At 46.8% G+C, this 20,974-nt stretch overlaps 1 protein-coding gene across 5 annotated transcripts in view; it reads right to left on the bottom strand.

Annotated features, from left to right (window-relative positions):
- The window catches only part of FRMD4B (FERM domain containing 4B), a 194,210-nt gene that overhangs the window by 82,999 nt on the left and 90,237 nt on the right, over positions 1 to 20,974 (bottom strand). The window contains exon 1 of one of the 5 annotated variants that reach the window (XM_039482198.1): positions 19,331 to 19,370. The exons of 3 other annotated variants lie outside the window; for them this stretch is intronic. Coding sequence is in view for 1 of the 2 variants with exons in the window: in XM_039482196.1 (XP_039338130.1) it covers positions 2,240 to 2,299 (60 nt within the window). In the remaining variant the exon portion in view is untranslated. Of the gene's footprint in view, positions 1 to 2,239; positions 2,315 to 19,330; positions 19,371 to 20,974 lie in introns of those variants that run through there. One more of the 5 variants, XM_039482196.1, reaches the window with a different exon arrangement.

Genomic DNA, 20,974 nt, shown 5'->3' with positions numbered 1-20,974 from the left:
CAGTCCTAGCCCCTGGGAGAGGGAATGAATTAGTCAGACATTCAAACATGGGCAGCGGGTATCCCAGGCCAGAGGAGGCTGAGCCTCCCCAAAAGAGCCAGGCATGGTTCTGCTCACACTCCACCCCGAGCCCGCATCTGCTTCCTGCTCTTCCCCCGTGGCCTGTGCTCACGGCTTGGGCATCCCGGCGCTCGGGCCACCCGGCGCTCCGGGCCTCGGGCATCCCGGTGCTCGGGCCGCCCGGCGCTCAGACCACCCTGTGATCCAGGCCTCGGGCCGCCCGGCGCTCGGACCACCCCGTGAGCCAAAGTTGGGGGCGCTGGGGCTCCCCGTCCAGTGTTCTGGGGCTGGCAGGGCTGGGTAGCAGTCACGGTGGGGGTTCAGGGATCCACCAGGAAAGGGCCGTGGGCAGAAGAGGTGTGGCTGGAGGCTAGCCTCCCTGAATGGGTGGTTCACGTATCACCCATGCATTCAAACACTAAGGCTCCTGCTGGGATTCCTTGTTGTGGCAGACATAGGGGAGACAGCCTTATTGAAGAAGACGATGGCATTGCCTTATTGGCGTGTCAAGACCAGCACAGCTGCTTGGACCATGAGGTTTATCCAGGGATATGCAAGGAGACCTGGCTCACTCCATAGCTATTAGATCTGGACTGTTTTGGTCCCCTTAGTTTCAAGTTTATGTCATGTTTATGCATCGAAAACTATTCCCATGTCCCTCTGGGAACAGTGAAAAAAAATAAAGGTACATTATATGCTCCTTTAACACCTGTCCTTTAAAATCTATTACATTTCCATGAAAGCTTCTACATTATTTAAGAACCGTTCTATTCTTGGTCCCTCACAGTCTGGGCAGGGCCTGGCTTTCAAGTATTCTGAAGATTACAACTGGTAAAGGGAATCTGGCTTTTATTTTTTTTAATCATGCCCTCAGAATAACTCATTCTCCTGAAGGCCCAGAGCTTCTGACAGGCAATAAATCTGCAGCTCTAAACATAGACAGAAGGTGGCTTTCTAAGATAGGGATTTCCTAATGAACTGAACATTGTGAACACAGTGGTTCTTTTCCTACAAATGACTGATCTCTCTGTGGACAGTAACAGAGTTAGGGCCAGAGTCTCAGCTGGTGGAAGTCGGCATTGCTCTGTTGACGTCAGTAGGGCTACATCAAGTTACACCAACTGAGGATCCAGCTCATATGCTGCACTCTGAGATGGGGCTGGGATTCTACCCAAAAACAGTGACATGACAAGTCCCTCTATAGACAAAACCTGAGAAAGCCTGGATGTGGGAGAAGGTGGAACGTGTAAAGAGTTTTTAAAAATATAAAAGCAAAAAAGAGTCCTGTGGCACCTTATAGACTAACAGACGTATTGGAGCATGAGCTTTCACCCAGACTAACACGGCTACACCTCTGATACTTAAAAATATAAGGCCTTGTTGACATACAAATACCAGTATATCTGGTGCAGTTATACCGGTATAAATGCTCTTATATCACTATAGCTCAGGGGTAGGCAACTTATGGCATGCGTGCCAAAGGCGGCACACGAGCTGATTTTCAGTGGCACTTACACTGCCCGGGTTCTGAATACCGGTCCGGGGCTCTGCATTTTAATTTAATTTAATTTTAAATGAAGTTTCTTAAACATTTAAAAAACCTTGTTTACTTTACATACAACAATAGTTTAGTTATATATTATAGACTTATAGAAAGAGACCATCTAAAAACGTTAAAATGTGTTACTGGCACGCGAAACCTTACATTAGAGTGAATAAATGAAGACTCGGCACACCACTTCTGAAAGGTTGCCGACCCCTGCTATAGCTCATTGACATACAGGACGGGGAATAAGCTATGCTGGTATAAGACAGTACAAATACTGTGTTTAGACCAGGCCTACATTAAAGAAATAACTATTATTCCTTTTCGTTGTAATGGAGAGAGAGAGAGATCCATCCATCCATTACTGAGTGGCCCACAAAGAGGATGTGTGGCTTACAGCTATTGCTGGCCATGGTGGATCTCCTTTAGCTCAATTGCTATAGACCTTTGGTTTAGGAGATAAAAATCCAGGTTCTAGTCCCCACTCCCAGGGAGCTCAGTATGTGATTTATCTGCATTGTCTGGAGCCCTTAAATCCATTACAATCTGATCACAGCTTCATTTGTCACTAAGCCATTGTGATTTATTTATGAACACACATGCTACCATAGATTAGTCATTTCATCAACTTACACTTTTTCTGCCTCTGACATACTGCTGCCAATTGCTCCCGTCGTGAAGCGTCTGATCCATCAGTGTTTTTAAGTCACAGCCCCATCTGTTGCACTGAGATAGCATAAATAATGGCAATGCCTAATTGCTCGTTTTTACCCAATGAAATCACGTTCATCATTTCTGATGGCTGTAATTGTCAAATCTATCTATTGTTAAGTAAAAACATTTCCTCTCTCTCTCTCTCTCTCTCTCTCCCCCTATATATATATATATATATATATATATATATATATATATATATATATAACATTGTGCCATGGAAAGCTGCCTCAAAGATTTAAGTGTAAAAGCTATCACAATCATTTGCACTTCTACTGCGCCAACCAACAGCGAATCTCAAAGCACTTTAAAAATATTAAGCAATTAACTCTCATGACAGGCCTGTGAGTTGGTAAGTAAGTGAGATTCCCCCATTTTATAGATGGGGGCATGTAGGCACAGAGCTTAAGTGACTAATTCTGAGACATGCTGAGCACTCACAACTCTATTTAAAGTCAATAGAATCTGTTGGTGCTTAGCATCTCAGAAAAAACAAGCCATAAATGACATACTTGGGACCATATAGGAGAAACAGGACCCAAATATCCAGATTCCTGCTCTAACAAGACAGGCCTCTCTTTTACCCACAGAGATTTTTCATAAATCGTTAAATAGTATAAATCCATCTTTGACTCTTCTTCCAATTCATTACAATTAAATTACTGATACAACTCCTGAAATTAACCCTTGAATCAGGCATCTTGTGGTTGTTAAGATTCTCTGAACTTCAAGCATTTTACATTATCTCAAAAATGCAATGATGTGGCCACTTTGCAGAATTTTAGAAAGTTAAATCTGGACTATTTAGCACAGAACAGAACAGCGCAAGAGCATTCAGTGATAGGGTGTATTGAGTTGCGATTGTTGTGGCATCTCCATCACGTCCTCAGTCATACAGGCTGTTCCGTACAGGGAGACCTTGCATTCACAGTGAGCCTCATGGTTTCGGGGGGGGGGGGAAGGGGGGGCTCAACACCACAGCTTGCAAAGCCCGGAAGGCCAGAGATAACGACTAATTTACGATTATATAGCACCCTTCTTCCAGAAGGATCCCAAAGCCCTTTGCAAGCTATGTAGAGTCAGTTCATCTACCAACATTTGATACCGTGCACCAGTGCTACGCAACAGTTTAGGACAGGAAGCCGATGCCTTTTCCATGTGAAACAAGAGATGGAGCTTTAAGTAGGCAGAATGTAGCTACTCAGCACAGAGGGGGACCAGGGCACATGCAAGACAAGTAACATGGGATCTTTAGGGACACAAGTTATGGGGATGTCAGTTTTACATTTGCATTTATTATACCCTCAAGCACAAGACCCAGATTTCCAAGGGGAACGTCCGTTAGTTTGTGAATCTTTTCTTTAGAGGCTTCTTGCAGGCAGAGACCTCTCACTGCACAGCTACAAACCAGCCTCTTCAGCAACACACACACACACCCACACCCATCAGTGCTGCAAGCACTCACACCCAGTATCCCCACCTGCTCTTAAAGGGGCAGCTCCCGTTTTTCCTGATTGCATAATCTATATAGCTATTTACAAAGCAAACACAACCCCAAACAAATATTCAACATGATGACTAAATATAAACACTGGGAACCTATTGCCAGGCACCTTACGCATCTGAGAGAGGTCACCTCAGGCAGGTATTGGATTCTCATGTTTTCCAAAGAAATCAGCAACCCCTTTTTCTCTCCGCACAAGCGGTCAGCTCTTACCTAATGCAGGTTTATGCAACTCAAAAGCAGAGGACGGGGAAGGAGAGGAGAATGATTGTCCAGGATGTTTAGATATTACCAAATCTCTGCAGCAGTTTTAGCTTACAGACAAGCAATTCCAGCACGTTTTATGCAAGCAGGCGATTTACTCAGATGCTCAATGAAAAGGAGTGCACTGAAAGAACATAGGTATCCCTTTCTGTATCTGTGCATGCACCAAGGTAAAGCAAAAGGAAAGACTGGGATTAAATGCTGTTCAGAGGGGGTTCAACACAGCATTTAATTTTGTCAGTGCAAACTGGATTATCATCTAACAGAGCTGGGACATACACATGCTATAGCCTTATGCAGCGTACGGGTAAAGGGCAGAACTGTGCATACAACATTAAAAGAAGGGAATGCCTTCAAGGTTGCAGTCTAGCTGTTCTATCCAGGGAAAGGCTCACTTCCCACACGTGCCATGAAACAAAATGATGTGACCTGAATGAGTCTAATCATGGCCAGGAGGGGAAGGAGGCGAGTTCTGTGCCTCAGGTCCTCCACCGATCCTGATGCTATGAGGCAACTTTTGCCCTACATCTGTGGGCACGGAAGGCCAAAACAGCAGAAGCAGCATGCTCCTGTATAGGCCATGAGAGCACAACTCAAGACACCTGAGTGCCGGGGAACTGGGCAAAACCTTCTTTAACACACAGGATAAGGTAGGTACATGACTGTGACGGTGGATATATGACTAAACACGTGCATTGCCCCAAGCCTCACTCTCACAGGGCAGGACTTTGGAGGCTGTTGCTGCAGCAGCTGTGAACTGGCTCTGCAGCTTGAGAGAAGGACTCCGTCTCCCACCGACCTCCCAGAGGGTAGGGGGCGATATTATTTTGTACTGAGGTAGTTCCCAGAAGCCCACATCGGGGCGTGGGGCTCCATTGTGCTAGGTGCTGTGCACACAGATAACAAAAAGACTGGCTTTGTCCCTTAGACTAGGGGTTCTCAACCTTTTTCTTTCTAAGGCCGCCCCCAACATCCTATAAAAACTCAGGGCCCACCTGTCCTACAACAACTGTTTTTCTGCATATAAAAGCCAGGGCCAGCATTAGGGGGCAGCAAGCAGGGCAATTGCCTGAGACCCCCACTCCACACAGGGCCCAGTGAAGTTAAATTGCTCAGGCTTCAGCTTCAGCCCCAGGTGGCAGGAATTGGGGCAGCAGGGCTTCACCTTTCTGCCCTGGACCCCAGTGAGTCTAATTTGGCCCTGCTTGGCGGCCCCCCAGGGGGTCTTGGACCCATGGTTGAGAATGGCTCCCCTAGCGCTTACAAATGTCGCCCTCTAGTGTCAGAGGAAATAAAAAGGGGCATTACTAAGGGAGATCGTCTTTAGCTCAAGAGGTAGAGGCCTGGGCTTTTGGAACTGAAGAACAAAGGGCTAGTCCTGGCTCCCCAGGTATGTACATGCAATTTATTTACCAGTAGCCCATCAGTTATTTAATCTGGTTTACTCAAGATCTGTGCAGGAATCAGGATTTGACTCAACAGCTCTAATAGCTGCCAGGTCCCATTTCCTGCAGTTACATTTTCATCTTCTGTCCACTGCGCCTTGCTAATTGGAACATTATGACTGGCAGTTCTTATTAAAGAATTTACTGCACGATGAACCCTGGCAAAGACAAGGCACCGATATTACAAGCAGTTCGGAGATAGATATGAATTTGTATGTATTTCAGCTTAATCAAAATGGGTTTTTTTGCCAATGCACATTTATATCAGTTATATTTTGCAAAAGCGTATGTCACTGTATATACCCAATCACTGATATTAATGATAGGGTGAGAGGGGAAGGGATGTTGTCTATTTACTGATAGGAAAACGGTAAAATAAGGAGAAACTTAAATAGACTCAAGCCCTTGTTTCCAGTCCTACCTCCTGCATAAAATCAAGAAACAAGTGGAACAAAGCGCAGCATGGAACCCTGCTCACGACAAAACCAAACCGAAAACTGCAGAGGTATTGGATTCTCATGTTTTACAAAGAAATCAGCAACCCCTTTTTCTCTCCGCACAAGTGGTCAGCTCTTACCTAATGCAGGTTTATGCAACTCAAAAGCAGAGGGCGGGGAAGGAGAGGAGAATGATTATCCAGGATGTTTAGATATTACTGAATCTCTGCACCAGTCTTAGCTTACAGACAAGCAATTCTAGCACGTTTTATGCAAGCAGGCGATTTACTCAGATGCTCAATGAAAAGGAGTGCACTGAAAGAACATAGGTATCCCTTTCTGTATCTGTGCATGCACCAAGGTAAAGCAAAAGGGAAGACTGGGATTAAATGCTGTTCAGAGGGGGTTCAACACAGCATTTAATTTTGTCAGTGCAAACTGGATTATCATCTAACAGAGCTGGGACATACACATGCTATAGCCTTATGCAGCATACGGGTAAAGAGCAGAACTGTGCATACAACATTAAAAGACGAAGGCCAAATTCTTCTCTTGGTTATGCCAGAGTTAAATCATGAGTCGCTTCAGGGAAGTCACTTTGGATTTACACTCATTTAACATTAGGCTAGCTTCTACCCGGAGACAAACTGAAAATTGAGGAAATACTAATTATCTTTGATTTCACTCGTGAAACATCACTTGAAGACAAAACGTATGTCGGTGAATTCTCAATGTTAAGTTATGGAGGCATATTTTGCACAACTTCAGGAATTTTTAAAAATACAGTCTAAAAGGCAAAAAGCCCATTTCTTAGCCACGTAGACCAATTCCCCATGATATCCTGCTCCTTAATGTTTGGGCAGAGTAGAACCTGCAGGATATTTATGCTATGCCCATCCCCCACCCCCTCCAGCAGTAACATCCTCCCTGTTCAAAGCCAGTAGTTACACACAATATTTTTAGACATCATTGTGTCATCACGCTCAAAAAAACCCAACCACCATATTTAGATGCTGTGTAAACAGGAAGCCTCACAAAAATTTAAGTGAAAAAAGCTGACAAAATAACATGTCTCATGGAATGGTGGCTCAAGAGTGTGAGTCCTAAGAGGGTTCGAGTCAAAAATAAAACAAAAACTCATTACACTCCCTCTACAAAACTGAGATTTCATCTCCAGTGACAAATTACAGACAGCCATGCTGTGGTTTAGCCAGACAGATCTATCACAGTCATATTTTTAAAGCTTTTTGTGTGTGTGTGGATGTTTTAAAGTACTATGAAGCCGCCTTAGATTTTTACAATTATAAGCAGGTAAAGATACTAAAAAAATAGCGATGAGGAAAAGAAGATTGAAAAGAAGCTCAATATAATTTTGAGACAACATTTGGAACTGTTTATTTACCATCAAAATACTCACACACGTCATAGCTGCTTTCCCTTGGGACTCTGCTACTCTGGGGTTTTAGCTGCCAGTAAAGCTACATAGATGGAGATGCCCTAGTGTCAATTCCTAACATAGATGTGCTGCTCTAGTGAATAATTGTGATTTATACTGGTGCAGCATGTCTACAGGAAGCTATCGCACACATAGCTACACCAGCGTTAGCAAAATAATACAAACCCAAAACAGTGTGGACGAGGCCTGACTCAAACTCCTTAATATTCCCAAATGATAACCTGCAATTTGAGCCAGAAGCCACTGGCACTTACACATGGAAGTGATTTTACTCAGGTGAACCCCCCCTTTACAGCCATCTGTAAGACGAACTCTTGTGGGGTCCTCTCCAGCTCAGGTGGATGATGGTCATAGGGTTACTCATGTGAGTCAAGTTACTCACCTAGGTAAAATGTTTGTGGGTCGGGGCACAAGTTTGATACTCAAGACAAGATTCCCCAGTTTGCATCTTTCTTTCTCCCTCCCCCCTCTAAGGGCAAATCCTGCAGTGAGGCAAAATTCCCATTAGAGTTTTGCCTGGAGAAGCCTGCAGGATTTGATCCTGACTGTATAGAGTGCTTCACTCACGCACTCCTTTCTTTTTTTCCTGGATAGTCAGCCCTATTTCCATAAGCATCTCTTAGTTTAGTTGCACAAGGTTAAGCTATACTATGCAGAAGAAAAAGCCCTAGAGAATATTTCACACTGGGGAAGGAGTCTATATAGATGCATACAATGCAGTGTGTGACAGAGCCCTTTTTGCTAAACAAATAGCTAATATACGCTGCAAAACGTGTAATATTATGCAGGGAAAATGGCCTGCAATACGCTATTATGGTGCATTGTAAAAACAGTCCAATTTATTCTGAATCAACAGTCACAGCTCGCAGCAACAAAATCTACAGCGGCTAAAGGAGTCAGATTCATGAAGAAATGATGTATGGACATTCACTCACGCTGTAAAGAGGTTGGTTAGTTAGTAAGGGTTGTCCCATTTTGCAGATAGGGAACTGAGATACAGAGGATGAGAGACTTGCCAAAGTCACACAGCAAGTCTGTGGCAAAACCAGAAGATAGTTTAGTTCTCTTAGCTCCCAGTCCTGGGCTCTAATCCCACGGCCATCCATCTAGCAGGAGCTCTGCGCATGACCCAAGAGAAAGATGAGTTCATTAGCACTGTACTCAGACAGATGAGAAATTTTATCTTACAGTTCCCTTCTGAGCTGGAGTTAAAAAGGATGTAACTTAGCAGCGCCGTTCTACCCTTCAGGACATCAGATAAAGCTTTAAGAAATACCTTTGGGGTTAAATTTTCAAATTGGCCCCGAAAACTCCAGCTGCCCATTTTATGCACACATCACAAACCAGCCCATACATTTGCACCCACACACATATTTGTACAGACATCCTCCATAACTGGACCCTTAGGTGAACTAGATAGGGGTCTAGCTAGCTATCTGATGTGTACTCACTGTGTGTGTGTGTTTCTGCAGTACTGCTGGTTAAAATTAAATACTTGGTTTTTCAGCTCATTTCTTAAAGCTTCATATAATGTCCTGAAGGGTAGAATGGCGCTGAACTCATCAGCTTTCCCCAGCAACCCTTTATCCCAGCCACAGCATGGCCAGCAACTGGTCGTCATCCTCCTCTGGTGGAGAGCACTAAGCCAGGAATCTCCGATCCCGCCTCCTCCTGGAGGTCCCTCGCTCCTTGTGCCACTCACCACAGAGTTATTTAAGTTGGTGACTCTCTGGGAACCACAGGTATCTCTGGCAAAGCAAGGGAGCTCCCTGCAACACTTACAGCTATGAGAAATGTTCCAGATCCAAATTTCCCCAGTGTCTGGGGATATTCCAGTCCTGGCCTTGGTTCGCCTGTCCACATGTTCCCCACAGCACCCCTGGAGCATGGCCTCCATTGACCACATGGGCTTGATCCTGCTCTCATTGAAGTCAAGGGCAAAACTTCCATTGACTTCACTGGAGCAAGATCAAGTCATTGCCCCTAGACACCACTGTCCCTCCTCCTAACCTGACCTCCCTCATAACATGGCTCCAGTTTTTGGAGCCATAAAAGAGCCTTTGGCTGAAATCCTGGTCCCAGTGATGTCAATGGGAGTTTTGCCATTTATTTCAATGGGGCCAGGATTTCCCCCTTAATTATCCTTTGACATCTTGATATTTACCTTAATGGAAGCCAATATCTGCTTAGTATTAACAGCTGGCAGTACAGCAAAGCAACCGGTTATTCCTCTTGCTCCACACACCATGGCAAAGAGACTCCTTGCTACCTTGCATTCACCAAGCCAGCTTGGTTGTAAGAGTCCATTGCAATTTCTTTATAAGTGCTGTGCAGTGCATGTCAATTTTCTGTCTCAAAGAACCCAGTGTATTTACTGACGTTAATGAAAGTGATTTTACAGCATGAATGCCTTAGGAAATTGCACTCTGAGTGACTAACGCTGCACAGGAATTAAATACACCTTCATTACAATATATGGGATGGAGCTTTTTTATAAATAAAGAGTGGCACCTCGTTCCCAGCTCATAACAGTCAGTGTCTCAACATTTTAGACGAGAGGAGAGGCAGAAAAAATAATACAAAACCGATACTGAATGATACTGGTCTCCCAGGGCATCTTATCGTATTTGTGCCTTTCTAGGAGATCATCAACTCTTTGAGGCCCATCTTCAAAAAATACAAAAAAGAGGGCTGTTTTCAGCAGCGGATATCGTTATTTCAGTGCTAATGCCTCTCTGCTGATGCTTTGCATAGAAGCCTTGGCTATGTTACATTTGGCTGAGTATGAAGATACTGAGCTGGAATAGCAGGACTAAACGCTCTCTGGATAGTTTGAAACCTTCCCAAAATAGTTCCCTGTATTGAAGACGTTTATAAGCTTGGCTCCTGCATAGCTTCAGCTGACTTTCATGTAAGCCCCACAAGCTGAGAGAGTAAAAAACTGGCAAGGTAGCAACCCTTCCCCTCACTACAGGGGATTTTTCAGGGCCAAGTGCCAGTGCATTTTATGTTCAAATCTCCTTTTTACTGTTTCAGTCTCTAATTCACACACCGAAAACAGCGATCGTAAGCTAGTTTTCCACTCACTCGCTATTTTGTTCATTGTTTGTTGGTTCACACAGGGCCTGATCCAAAGTCCATTGAAGTCAGTGGAAAGTTATGTCATGCTTGAATTTGAGAGACATTGAAAAAATCCTTAATGACAAGCATACTGAGATGAAAATCAAGCAAACAAAAGTCCCAGAGCCGTCATAGTGACAGAATGTGCAGAATTCCAAAATAAGGACACGGTACACACATATTGCCAAAACCGGGGAAACGTTAATGCGATATGAGGCCACTGGAATGGTAACTGACTAATGATTTCTGCAAATGCCATCAGGTGATCCTACAACTGAGGCTGCATTTCCTGTTCAGGAATCGGCAACCTTTCAGAAGTGGTGTGCCCAGTCTTCATTTATTCACTCTAATTTAAGGTTTCGCATGCTGGTAATACATCTTAACATTTTTAGAAGGTCTCTTTCTATAAGTCTAATATATAACTAAACGATTGTTGCATGTAAAGTAAATAAGGTTTTTAAAATGTTTAAGAAGCTTAATTTAAAATTAAATTAAAATGCAGAGCCCCCCCGGACCGGTGGCCAGGACTCGGGCAGTGTGAGTGCCACTGAAAATCAGCTCGTGTGTCGTCTTTGGCCCGCATGCCATAGGTTGCCTACTCCTGCTATAGACCATAGTTTAACGTACACAACACAGTCATGACAATGTTGTTGACTGTCTGCATGCATTCTGCAAACCTTCACATTTGTGCATGCAAACTGGCATCTGCACAGGCAAACCAAGCAAAGTGTGCAGCTAAGATGCTGAGGCAGGGTTCTGAAGCACCATAGGCGTAGGTGTATTTGTGGGAATGCAGCATGCCCATTGCTTGCTCCTTAGACCCCACCCTTTGTAGCTGACAAGCAGCGTCCAGTCTCTCCAGCCAGTCGGCACATAGGCTCCCCTAACATTCGGAGGTGGTATCTTCCTGAGAGAGAAATCCTCCAAAATCTGATTGATGAGGGGAAAGGTTAGCTCTCTTCCTGGAGGAACAACCCATTTCTGAAGGGTGGGGCGGTTCTTTAAATAAAGAAATTTGGAAATGGAAACATTTCACAATAAATACATACATGCCATTGGCGGTGACTTGATTATTCTGCCATACTTAGGACTATACGTAGGGCTCTACCAAGTTCGCGGTCCATTGTGGTCAATTTCACGGCCATAGGATTTTAAAAATTGTAAATTTCATGATTTCAGCTATTTAAATCTGAAATTTCACAGTGTTGTAGGGGTCCTGATCCAAAAGGAGGCTGGGGTGGAGGGTGGGGTTGCAAGGTTATTGTAGAGGGGTCACAGTATTGCCACCCTTCACTTCTGCACTGCTCCCTTCAGAGCTGAGTCCTCGGCCAACAGCAGCCGCCGCTCTCTGAAGGCAGCGCAGAAGTAAGGGTGGCAATACTGCAACCCCTCCTCCTACAATAACTTTGCAACACCCCCCTCCCCAGCAGTCCCTTTTTGGGTCAGGACCCCCAGTTTGAGAAACGCTGGTCTCTCCTGTGAAATCTATATAGTATAGGGTAAAAGTACACGCAAGACCAGATTTCATAGTCCATGACACATTTTTCACGGCCATGAATTCGGTAGGGCCCTAACTACATGGGAAACCAACAGCAAAATGGGACAAACACAGGCCTCAAAACTCCACAGTTAAAAGTCAGGAAAATTAATAGGAAGCATTCAGTGCAAATCTGCAATAAATACTGAGTCAATGCAAAACTTCACAGAACATCTGCTTTCCTTGGCAGTAACACTGTTTATAAATCGGTGCTTGTTAGTCACGGTACCCCGGGTAAAGATTATGAGCCCCTTTTGACAAACGGAGATACTGAGACCCTAAAGTGAAGTAACTTGCTGAAACCCACACAGTAAAATTCAGCAACAGAGCGAGGCCAGGACTCAGGATCACCCAACTCGCAGCCCTGTGCTCATTCCTGCCGACCGCACAGTCTCCCAGGTTTTTTAAAAACAAAAACAAGCAAGAGAGAATGAATGACACAAAAAATATCTGTGCATCTTTGGGTTGGCAGAATACTTTGGGTTGGCAGAATACTTCCACTCTGAGGCATCAGGGAGGAGATCCTCACCCCCACCCTGGCCCCTTGTCACTGCTCCAGCCCTCTCACCTGGCGTAACATTGGCCTTAAATTTCCATATCAGCTGGAGGATGATTCCTCTGGTGCAGGCACAGAGGAACACAGCCACAAACCTGTCTTCTGAGTACCCCCTCACAAGCTCAGGCAGGGGCAAGCTAAGGGCTGAGCCACAGCACTATGCAGATTCTGGGCAGCATTGCTACCCATAGGGCACCCAGGGGAGACTGTTATAACTTAAGACAGACCCTCTGAGCTGTCTAAGTTATGCAGGAAGCTACTACAGTTCCCAGAGCAGCCCAAGATGAGGAGGGTGCAAAGGTGTCTTAAAAGTTACTGCAGCCCCGTGCTGCACCCCTTAGAGATTCACCCCGATCTCTGTCACAGAGGACACACTTCTTTGTCGGGCATGTCCCATTTTATGGTGGTTGATAGCACAGGTGACGTCCTGTCTCGCTGTCTCTATGGCCCGTGAGTATTTTTTCTGCATTTTGGGCAGGTTTCCACATTGTGCTGCCCCTGCCTGAACGCGGCTAGAACAGCTGCCTCATTGGAAGTCTGTGTGCTCACCTCACGGAACTAATCCGCGGGCGGGAGCTCAGCAGCGAGGCTGGCCCAGCATCCCCTCTTGTGTTAGGATACTTCGCCGGGTTTTCAAATTTTGAGACAATTGTCAGCATCCAAGACACCATCCCTGACCCACTTGAAATGGAAACTGCCGGCCGGCCTGCTGGGGCACGTGAGCAGTTACAAAATAAAGACTAAATCTGCTCTTGGAGAGAGGTTTTCTCCCGGCCCAGTGGATCGCCATGCTCCGCTGTCACTGCAGCCCTTGTCTCTCCCCCCACAGCGTGCTGCTTCCCCGCTCCCAGATTTCATTTCTTCTCTGAAGGCTTCACATATTTTGCCTGCCTGCCTCCCCACTCCACCTCCCATGTTTGCTCCCTGCACTTCCTCAGAGGCATCTCTTGCTCCCTCAGCGATTCGTCACTGCTTTTGTCGTAGCCTCAAAAGCCCATGGCAGAGGGAGGGCTTGAGGCACTACAGTGGTTCCTCAAGGCCCATCCCATTCTTGCTTTCCCAGCAGGTTCCCTGTAGCATCTTCCCTTTCCTTGCAGTCACTGCCTCCCTCTCTCTGCAGTTTTTCACCTTTCCCAGACTCCCTTCCTTGTTCTCTCCACAACAGCCTTTCCTCCCTGGAAGGCTGCTCACACCCTCTCCGTTCTTTCACTTCCTTCCTCCCACCTCCCCTTCCTTCCCCCAGTGCCTCGCCAACTCCTTCTGCAGGATCCTTCTCTTCCTCTATGGCTCCCCCCCAAAATCCTGCTTCCCTTCTCACCCTGCCTACTCCGTCTGCACCTTCTGTCCCAGCCTCAGTGCCACGCACACTTGGCAGCCTTCCTCTTTTTCTTGGCCGCTGTCCCTCAGGAGAACCAGTCGCCAGTCTTGAACAGACATTAGGTAAGCCGGAAAGAAAAAAAGGCTATGCCAGAGGGAGCCACCTGAATTGGCTTTAAAAGTACAGAAGAAAAAACACCCTTCTGGAATAAGGCAAAGATTTAGCCTCATGATCCATTAATGAGCATCCTCGTCATCAAACAGAATTTCTGAGGGTAGCTACGTCTTGATGCGCTGGCTTGCCCGGGTGACATGCACATTGTTAGCCATTTAAATGGTTTTGACAGAATTGGACTTTCCGTGCTTCTTTCTTAAAGGAGAACAAGGGTGTCTGATCAAAGGAGCCTTCTGAAAGGCTGTTAATGAGTTCCATGTGCCCTGCTGTATCTTCGGTGCCAACCCTTTCATAAGATGTAGCGGGGATGAAGGAGCAGAGATATTACTGATGAGACTTTGAACATTTATAAATTGGAATGGGCTACTGTGCCAGTTACTGACTGCCTTTCCTCAGGACTCGCTCCGAGTTGAGTAACATCATTTAAAAGTAGTATTTCAAAGCAGTTTATCATGGTAAAAGCCGAAAATGCATTTTCTGTGAAATCGAAAAGGATGGACCTGATCTCCAGCAGCAAAGTTGCTGGTTTAGATTTAGCATTTTCATTAAAAAAAGCCAAAGCAGTGATTAGAACAATGGCAGGGAAAGCAGATGTAAATGCTGAGAGTAAACAAACACACACTCCCCATGCTGGAGTTCAGAAGATGCCAGTAAAGTTAGGAGAGCTAATCTTTAGAAAAAGAGCTAACACAAATGTTTAAGTCTGCACCCTGAAAGGATCGAACAGCAGGCTCACTTTGTTTTCTGTTGTCCTCACGCTCCCCTGCTGCCTGTAACTCTAACTCTGCAGAGCTCTATTCTGTTTAAGTCAGGACACAGTGCAACAGCAATAAACAACGTTATCTGCAGCTGGTAAGCATCAGAAATAAATGTATTCTCTTACCTCCAAGCCACAAACTCGGGTAGTTTAAAAGGACTGGAGAAACCCAAAAAGTTACACATCAAAGAGTGCATGTACTAAGCCTTTGTATTTTTCTCTCAGTCCGAGCCAGTGGAAGTGGGGACACACAATCCCTGACTTCTTCCGTTGCTGTATAATCTCAAGGAAATGACCTTACTGTTTGTTGCTTTGATTACAGATTCAGAAACAAAAGCCCTTCCAGCATTAGTCAAGGGATGCAAGATGTTGAAGTCTGATATTTGAAAGGGAGAAAAAATCAGTTTTTGATTTTTTTTTAACAATACCCCTTTTTGCAATCAAATTAACCTATGAAAATTAAACCCCAGCATCTACCAAAGTCATCTTAGAACGCGCCAGCCCAGTGGCAACAAGCCCTCTCACTGGGATCAGAGCCTAGATATCTCCCAGCCCATTGCCCGGCTGCAGATTCCCCTTAAAAGGGCAGCTGAGTATTGGAGTCAGCATAGCCAGCTCTACCCCAGGCCCACAGTGCAGGGGCAGAAAGGGGCAATGGACACGAGTGCAGAGCTGAGGTTTACAGCACTGCACTGAGCAAGGAGATCCGGGTTTAGTTCTTGCTCCAGCCATTTCTGAAGCCCAGATGCTTCTGTGCATCTGTGAGTGGGCTGGGGACAAACTAATCTCAGCGGCCAACTAAGAGCCAAATATCTGTACCTTGCCTCTGACATGCACACCTGTTAACTCAAGGGATATCTGTAGGAACATCTGGGAGGAAAACCAGAGACACCTTTTAACCACAGTTGCCAACTTTCATGTGGTAAATGAGCTCCCCGACTTTCACAATAAGCCAAAATCAAGTTAATCCCATTTCAAAACAAGGCCCAAACAAGCCAATCCCTAAGAGTCCCAACACTCTGTGTGACTAGAACCCCCCCGGCATACAGTCTGGGACTGTGGTGGGCCCGCTGTGCACCCCAGACTCTCTCCCCTGCCAATCAAAAAAAAAAAGCAGCAACAAGCAACAAGCCAAAAACTAGCCAACAAGCAACTCACAAGCCAATTAAGCCAAAAACAAGCCCAATTTTTGCATTTTTCCCCCCAGGTTTGGCACGTCTGCTTTTAACTGCACTGTTGTACGTTAAACCAGGAGAACTTTTCAGAGGGAGAGAATGGGAAAAAAGTAAATATTTGGCTCACAATTGGGGCTGCCCCTGCTAAATGGGAAAGGCTGTCTGTCGCATGGCACAGAGACCTCTTAACTTCAATCAGAAATCTGTGCATGGGGCAATGGAAGGGATACATTAGAATTGGCACTAAACCCCATCCCATCTCACCCCAGTCCTTGATGGCCTGACTGAACGTTGGGCCTAAAGCAGGGGTAATCCATTATTTTTTGTCAAGGTCCAAATTTCTTGGTCAAAGTATAGACAAGGTCCAGACTCCAGAGAAAATAATAAATATAACAACAATTGTGATAATAATAAGTAAATACAAAGATTTTGGGGTCTGTTCAAAAGCGTTTGGTGGTCCGGATCTGGCACATGGTCCACCTATTGAGTACCCCTGGTCTCTAAGCCTTGCAGTATCTTATTTCTCCAGTCCAAATAAACAACGCTGCAATGCTCAGAAGCAGCCTGCATACAAGGAAGACTGCATCATACACTCCTAGAGCTTAGAACGTCATTGCTTGGCATGGAAGTTGCTTTCTAGCCTCAAACCAAAGTGCAACCTGTGCTCAGACACGGGGCATTAAAGGAACTACTATTCATTCCAATTCAATGCCCGTGAGGGAGGAGAAGCCGCAGGTATGGTTATGGCAGGCACGCCTGAGGGGTGCTATTACATATAATCTTCCAAGCTCACATGCTAGGAACAAGAACAAGATCTGACTGTTGGAAAGGACATGCTGCATTGTTAGTTTTTGGATTGGCAAGGTTTGTATAAAAGGCACCTTCTGGGAGTGTTGCTCAACTAGCAGCAGGAGAATTCACCCTCTGCCTTGGTCTCTGATTAGAGTTAATCCTTAAGGCAGAGTTGCTCCCTAGATACGGGGGGCATTGATGTTGGGCTGTGATTCCTGGAAGAAGGGATTGCCCTGCATGCTGTTTGATCACCTCTGTTCCAGGTCTGCTGTTTGCGTGTAAATAAACAAGTTACGCTCAGCTATATCTAGACTCTGCCTCACTGACTTCTCCTCTACTGGGATACTAACCTGAAAGGCCCCAGCCATCTGCAACTACCTGACAGAGGGGCAGTGGCTGTGTCAGAAAGGGACACTGGTGTGAGAGGAAGGGGCAACAGTATTGTATGCAGAGAATGTGGTTTGTTCTACTGTAAATGCTGAATGACACTTTCTGACACACTTTGGCTTAAAATATTTGAATAGCTGAAGTCCAACCTCCTTTCTACAGGCACAATCTGAGCCTGAAAAAATTATTTGTGGGCACAAATCTGAGGATTCATGATGTCAGCTATTTGAGCTGCACCTGCATCGGGTACTTAAGAGACAAGACCTCAAATTTGCTCCTACAAATGCAGGCGCAGGGGCTGCAAAAGGGAGACCAGCCTCTGAAAACGTAGCCTTGTATTTTTAGGAGACAATACCCTGCCCCCACCCCTTCACCGCAGTGTACACTTCTTGCAGACACCAGGCCACAGTCTCTAGTTGTGTAAATCTGCACAGTGCCTTTGAAGTTGCACTGATTTGTACCACTTGAAAATCTGGCCCATTGAACCCAATGTCAACTGGAATGGTGGCCGAGTAAACACTGAGCAAGGGCTATAGGGTTTAGCCCATTCTGGTTCTGAACCAAACCCACTGAAGTCAACTGGTACATTTCCATCAACTTTAGTGGACTCTGGATCTGGCTCTGAGCTGGGTAGGTGGAACTACACTGAAGTTGATAGGAGTTTTGAACACAAAACAAGTGAAGAATAAGAGGTTCATAGTGGGAACTGGAGAGGATTTTTTTCTCTTCATGCTGCCAGTTGCTTGAGCTCAGAATTATACAGGGAAATAGTTACATATGCACGGAATAGCTCTTCAGTATTTTTCCATTTCTGTGTTCCTTATTACCACACTTAAAATAATTAAAACTAATTAGCCCAGAGCACATCCACTAGGGCAGGGGTGGGCAAACTTTTTGGGCCGAGGGCCACATCTGGGTGGGAAAATTATATGCAGGGCCGGGGCAGGGAGTTGGGGTGCGGGCGGGGACATGGTGTGCAGGAAGAGGCTCAGGGCAAGGGATTGGGGCAGAGGAGGGGTGCGGGGTATATGAGGGGGCTCAGGGAAGGGGATTGGGGTGCAAGGAGGGATGCGGAGTGCAGGAAGAGGCTCAGGGCAGGGGTGCACAGGGGTGCAGGATGCAGCAGGGAGCTCAGGGCAGGGAGTTGGGGGGGCAGGGCACAAGAGGGGTTTAGGCTCCAGCCCGGCACCACTTACCTAAAGCCAGGGCTGGCTCCAGGGTTTTTGCCACCCCAAGCGGTGGGGGGGGGGGAAGCCGCGATCACGATCGGCAGCAATTCGGCGGCAGGTCCTTCCCTCTGAGAGCGACCCAGGGACCCGCCACCGAATTGCTGCCGAAGAGCGCGACTCTCCGCCCCTTCCCCTTGGTCCCCCCTGGAGCCGGCCCTGCCTAAAGCGGCTCCAGGGTGGCAGCGGCGCGCACCGGGGCCAGGGCAGCAACGCACAGACCCCTCTGCCCCCCGCCCGGGGGCTGCAGGGAAGTGGTGCCGGCTGCTTCTACAGAGCAGCACAGGGCCTGCAACGCCACGCGGGCAATACCGCAGGCCGGATCCAAAGCCCTGAGGAGCTGGAGCCGGCCTGCGGGCCGTAGTTTGCCCACCCCTGCACTAGGGCCTGATCGTCTCACTGAAGTCAGTAGTCAGACTCTTAGGCCCAAATTTTCAGAAGCAGCCCTGCAGTGGAGTCCCCGGAGGGCCAGGTGGCCTAGTGGTTAGCACACCTGGTTTCCAGTCTCATCTCCTAGGCAAAAGGAGGGCAGAGATATCTGGCTCCTACCCTTTGGCCAGAGATATCACAGTCTCAGTCTACTTTGGAGCCATGCTCTCAACCGGGCCTGGTAAGGGGGACCCACATCCTCCCTCTCCACCAGGTCCCAGCCCCGTTGGGGAGCTGCACCGGTAACATCCTCCAAGCTGAAATGCCTAGTGTGCCATCCTGGGCCACTTCCTACTTATACCCTCCTTCGCTTGGGGCATAGTCCCCTACAGTCCCAATAATCCAGGATTTAACAGAGTCCAGAATGAGCAGAGCCCCGCAGGGCCTGCTGGGTCTTGAAGGGGGGTTGAAGAAGATTATCTGGGGTCCTTACCAGCGCTGTGGTCCGCCTCAGGGTCAAACTTCCATCCGGGTTCCAGGAGAAGGCTTGATCTTCCCTCCAGCCAGTTCACCTTCCCATTCTCTTTCCCCTGGGGTTCTGATCTCCTTTTCATCTGCTACTCTAGCCACAGCATGCTCTGCTGGCCTGGAGGCATGGGGGGATCAGGGCCCAGTCGTGTCCTTTAACACCTTTGGGCCCAGTATGGGGTTTGTACGCCCTATCACAAATCCCCAAATTGAGACACCTACAGTCTGATTTTCAGAGCTGCTGGGTACCTGCAACTCCAGCTGAGATCAATGGGAAGTGCAAATGCTCAGCACTTCTGAAAATGCAGCCTTACACGTCTAAAATTGGACTTCTAACAACTGGGCCCCCCAAAACCATGAGATTAGTTTAAAAATCATGAGATTTCTAATACATCTTTTTTGGTTCTCTATTTTTGCCTTCTGTCTTTTGAGCCTTTCAGGTGCACTGTGATCATGTTTTCACACTTTTTTTTTTTAAATGCAAGCTGAGATTCCCACCTGATCACATGACTCCAGGAGCTGATGCTTTAAGAATAGTACCCAGGATCATGAGACACATAATACAATAATTAGAGTCGGCAACATTGCAGAAGTAAGGCTCTGCTGTTCACACAGATTCAATCTGTTACAAATCAGGGTTGCAGCAGTTAAATGAAAGGGTCACAGTTTTAGTAAGAAAAAGTGTGTTCATTTCATAAAAAACCCAAGAACCAAGATGGAAACTAGACAGTGAGTCATTTTTCCTTTTAGCAGCAAGAGAAAATGTGACTGTTACCAGTGTGATGCCAACTTCTGCCCTGAGTGGAACAACCACCTGGGTCAGGAATAACAGGGACATGTGGCAAGAAAGAGAGAAAGCTGCAAAGCCTTTGGGAGGTTCCCAACATAGGATGGCACTGCAGAGTTCGGTTGTACGCGTCGGGCATATGCAGGTTTTCTGAGGGGGGAAAAAAGATCAGAATCTGAAAATATATACACAGTGTACCTCTGAGTGCAGAGAGGACTACCAAGTTTACAATGGCACCATCAAAGCAGGCCCACACTCAGAAGGGGCCCATTATGGTTCCCAGGCATGACTGCCGGAAGCTCCCTAGAAGTAGGTGGGCCACTAGTGCCCAGACTGTGGCCTCGTCCCCCGAGGCCCCACCCTTGCCCCACCTCTTTCCACCCCCATTCTGCTTCTTCCCCCAAGGCCCCACCCTCACTCCACCTCTTCCCCCTAGGCCCTGCCGCTCACTCTTCTCTGTCCCCCCCCCCACACACACACACCCTGGCTCACCCTTGACGTAGAAAAAATAAGTGATGGAGCCATGGCCCCCTGTCCCAGGGCCCTTGTTTCCAGCTGTCCAGTTTTCGACCAGTAAGTTCACTCAAAAAGTGGACTGGACAGTGTCCAGTCAACACTGCTGACTGGACACTGAAAGTCCAGTTATAGGAATGACTGCAATGAGCCTCCCCGCCAGGAGGGTGGGAAGAGCAGCTGCTGCTGCTGCCTGGAGGATCTGCAGCTCAGCTGGAGAGAGAGAGAACTGACTACCTCTCTCCTCCAGAGCTGGGTCCCTGGCAGTTACTGGTTCTGCGCTGCCCCGGGCGGGATCCTGTCCACCTG

This window comes from Mauremys reevesii, linkage group 7 (assembly GCF_016161935.1).
Source record: "Mauremys reevesii isolate NIE-2019 linkage group 7, ASM1616193v1, whole genome shotgun sequence".
NCBI classification, from domain to species: Eukaryota; Metazoa; Chordata; order Testudines; family Geoemydidae; genus Mauremys; species Mauremys reevesii.
Note: the sequence above shows the minus strand (reverse complement) of the source record. Positions and strands in the feature narration are given on the sequence as shown.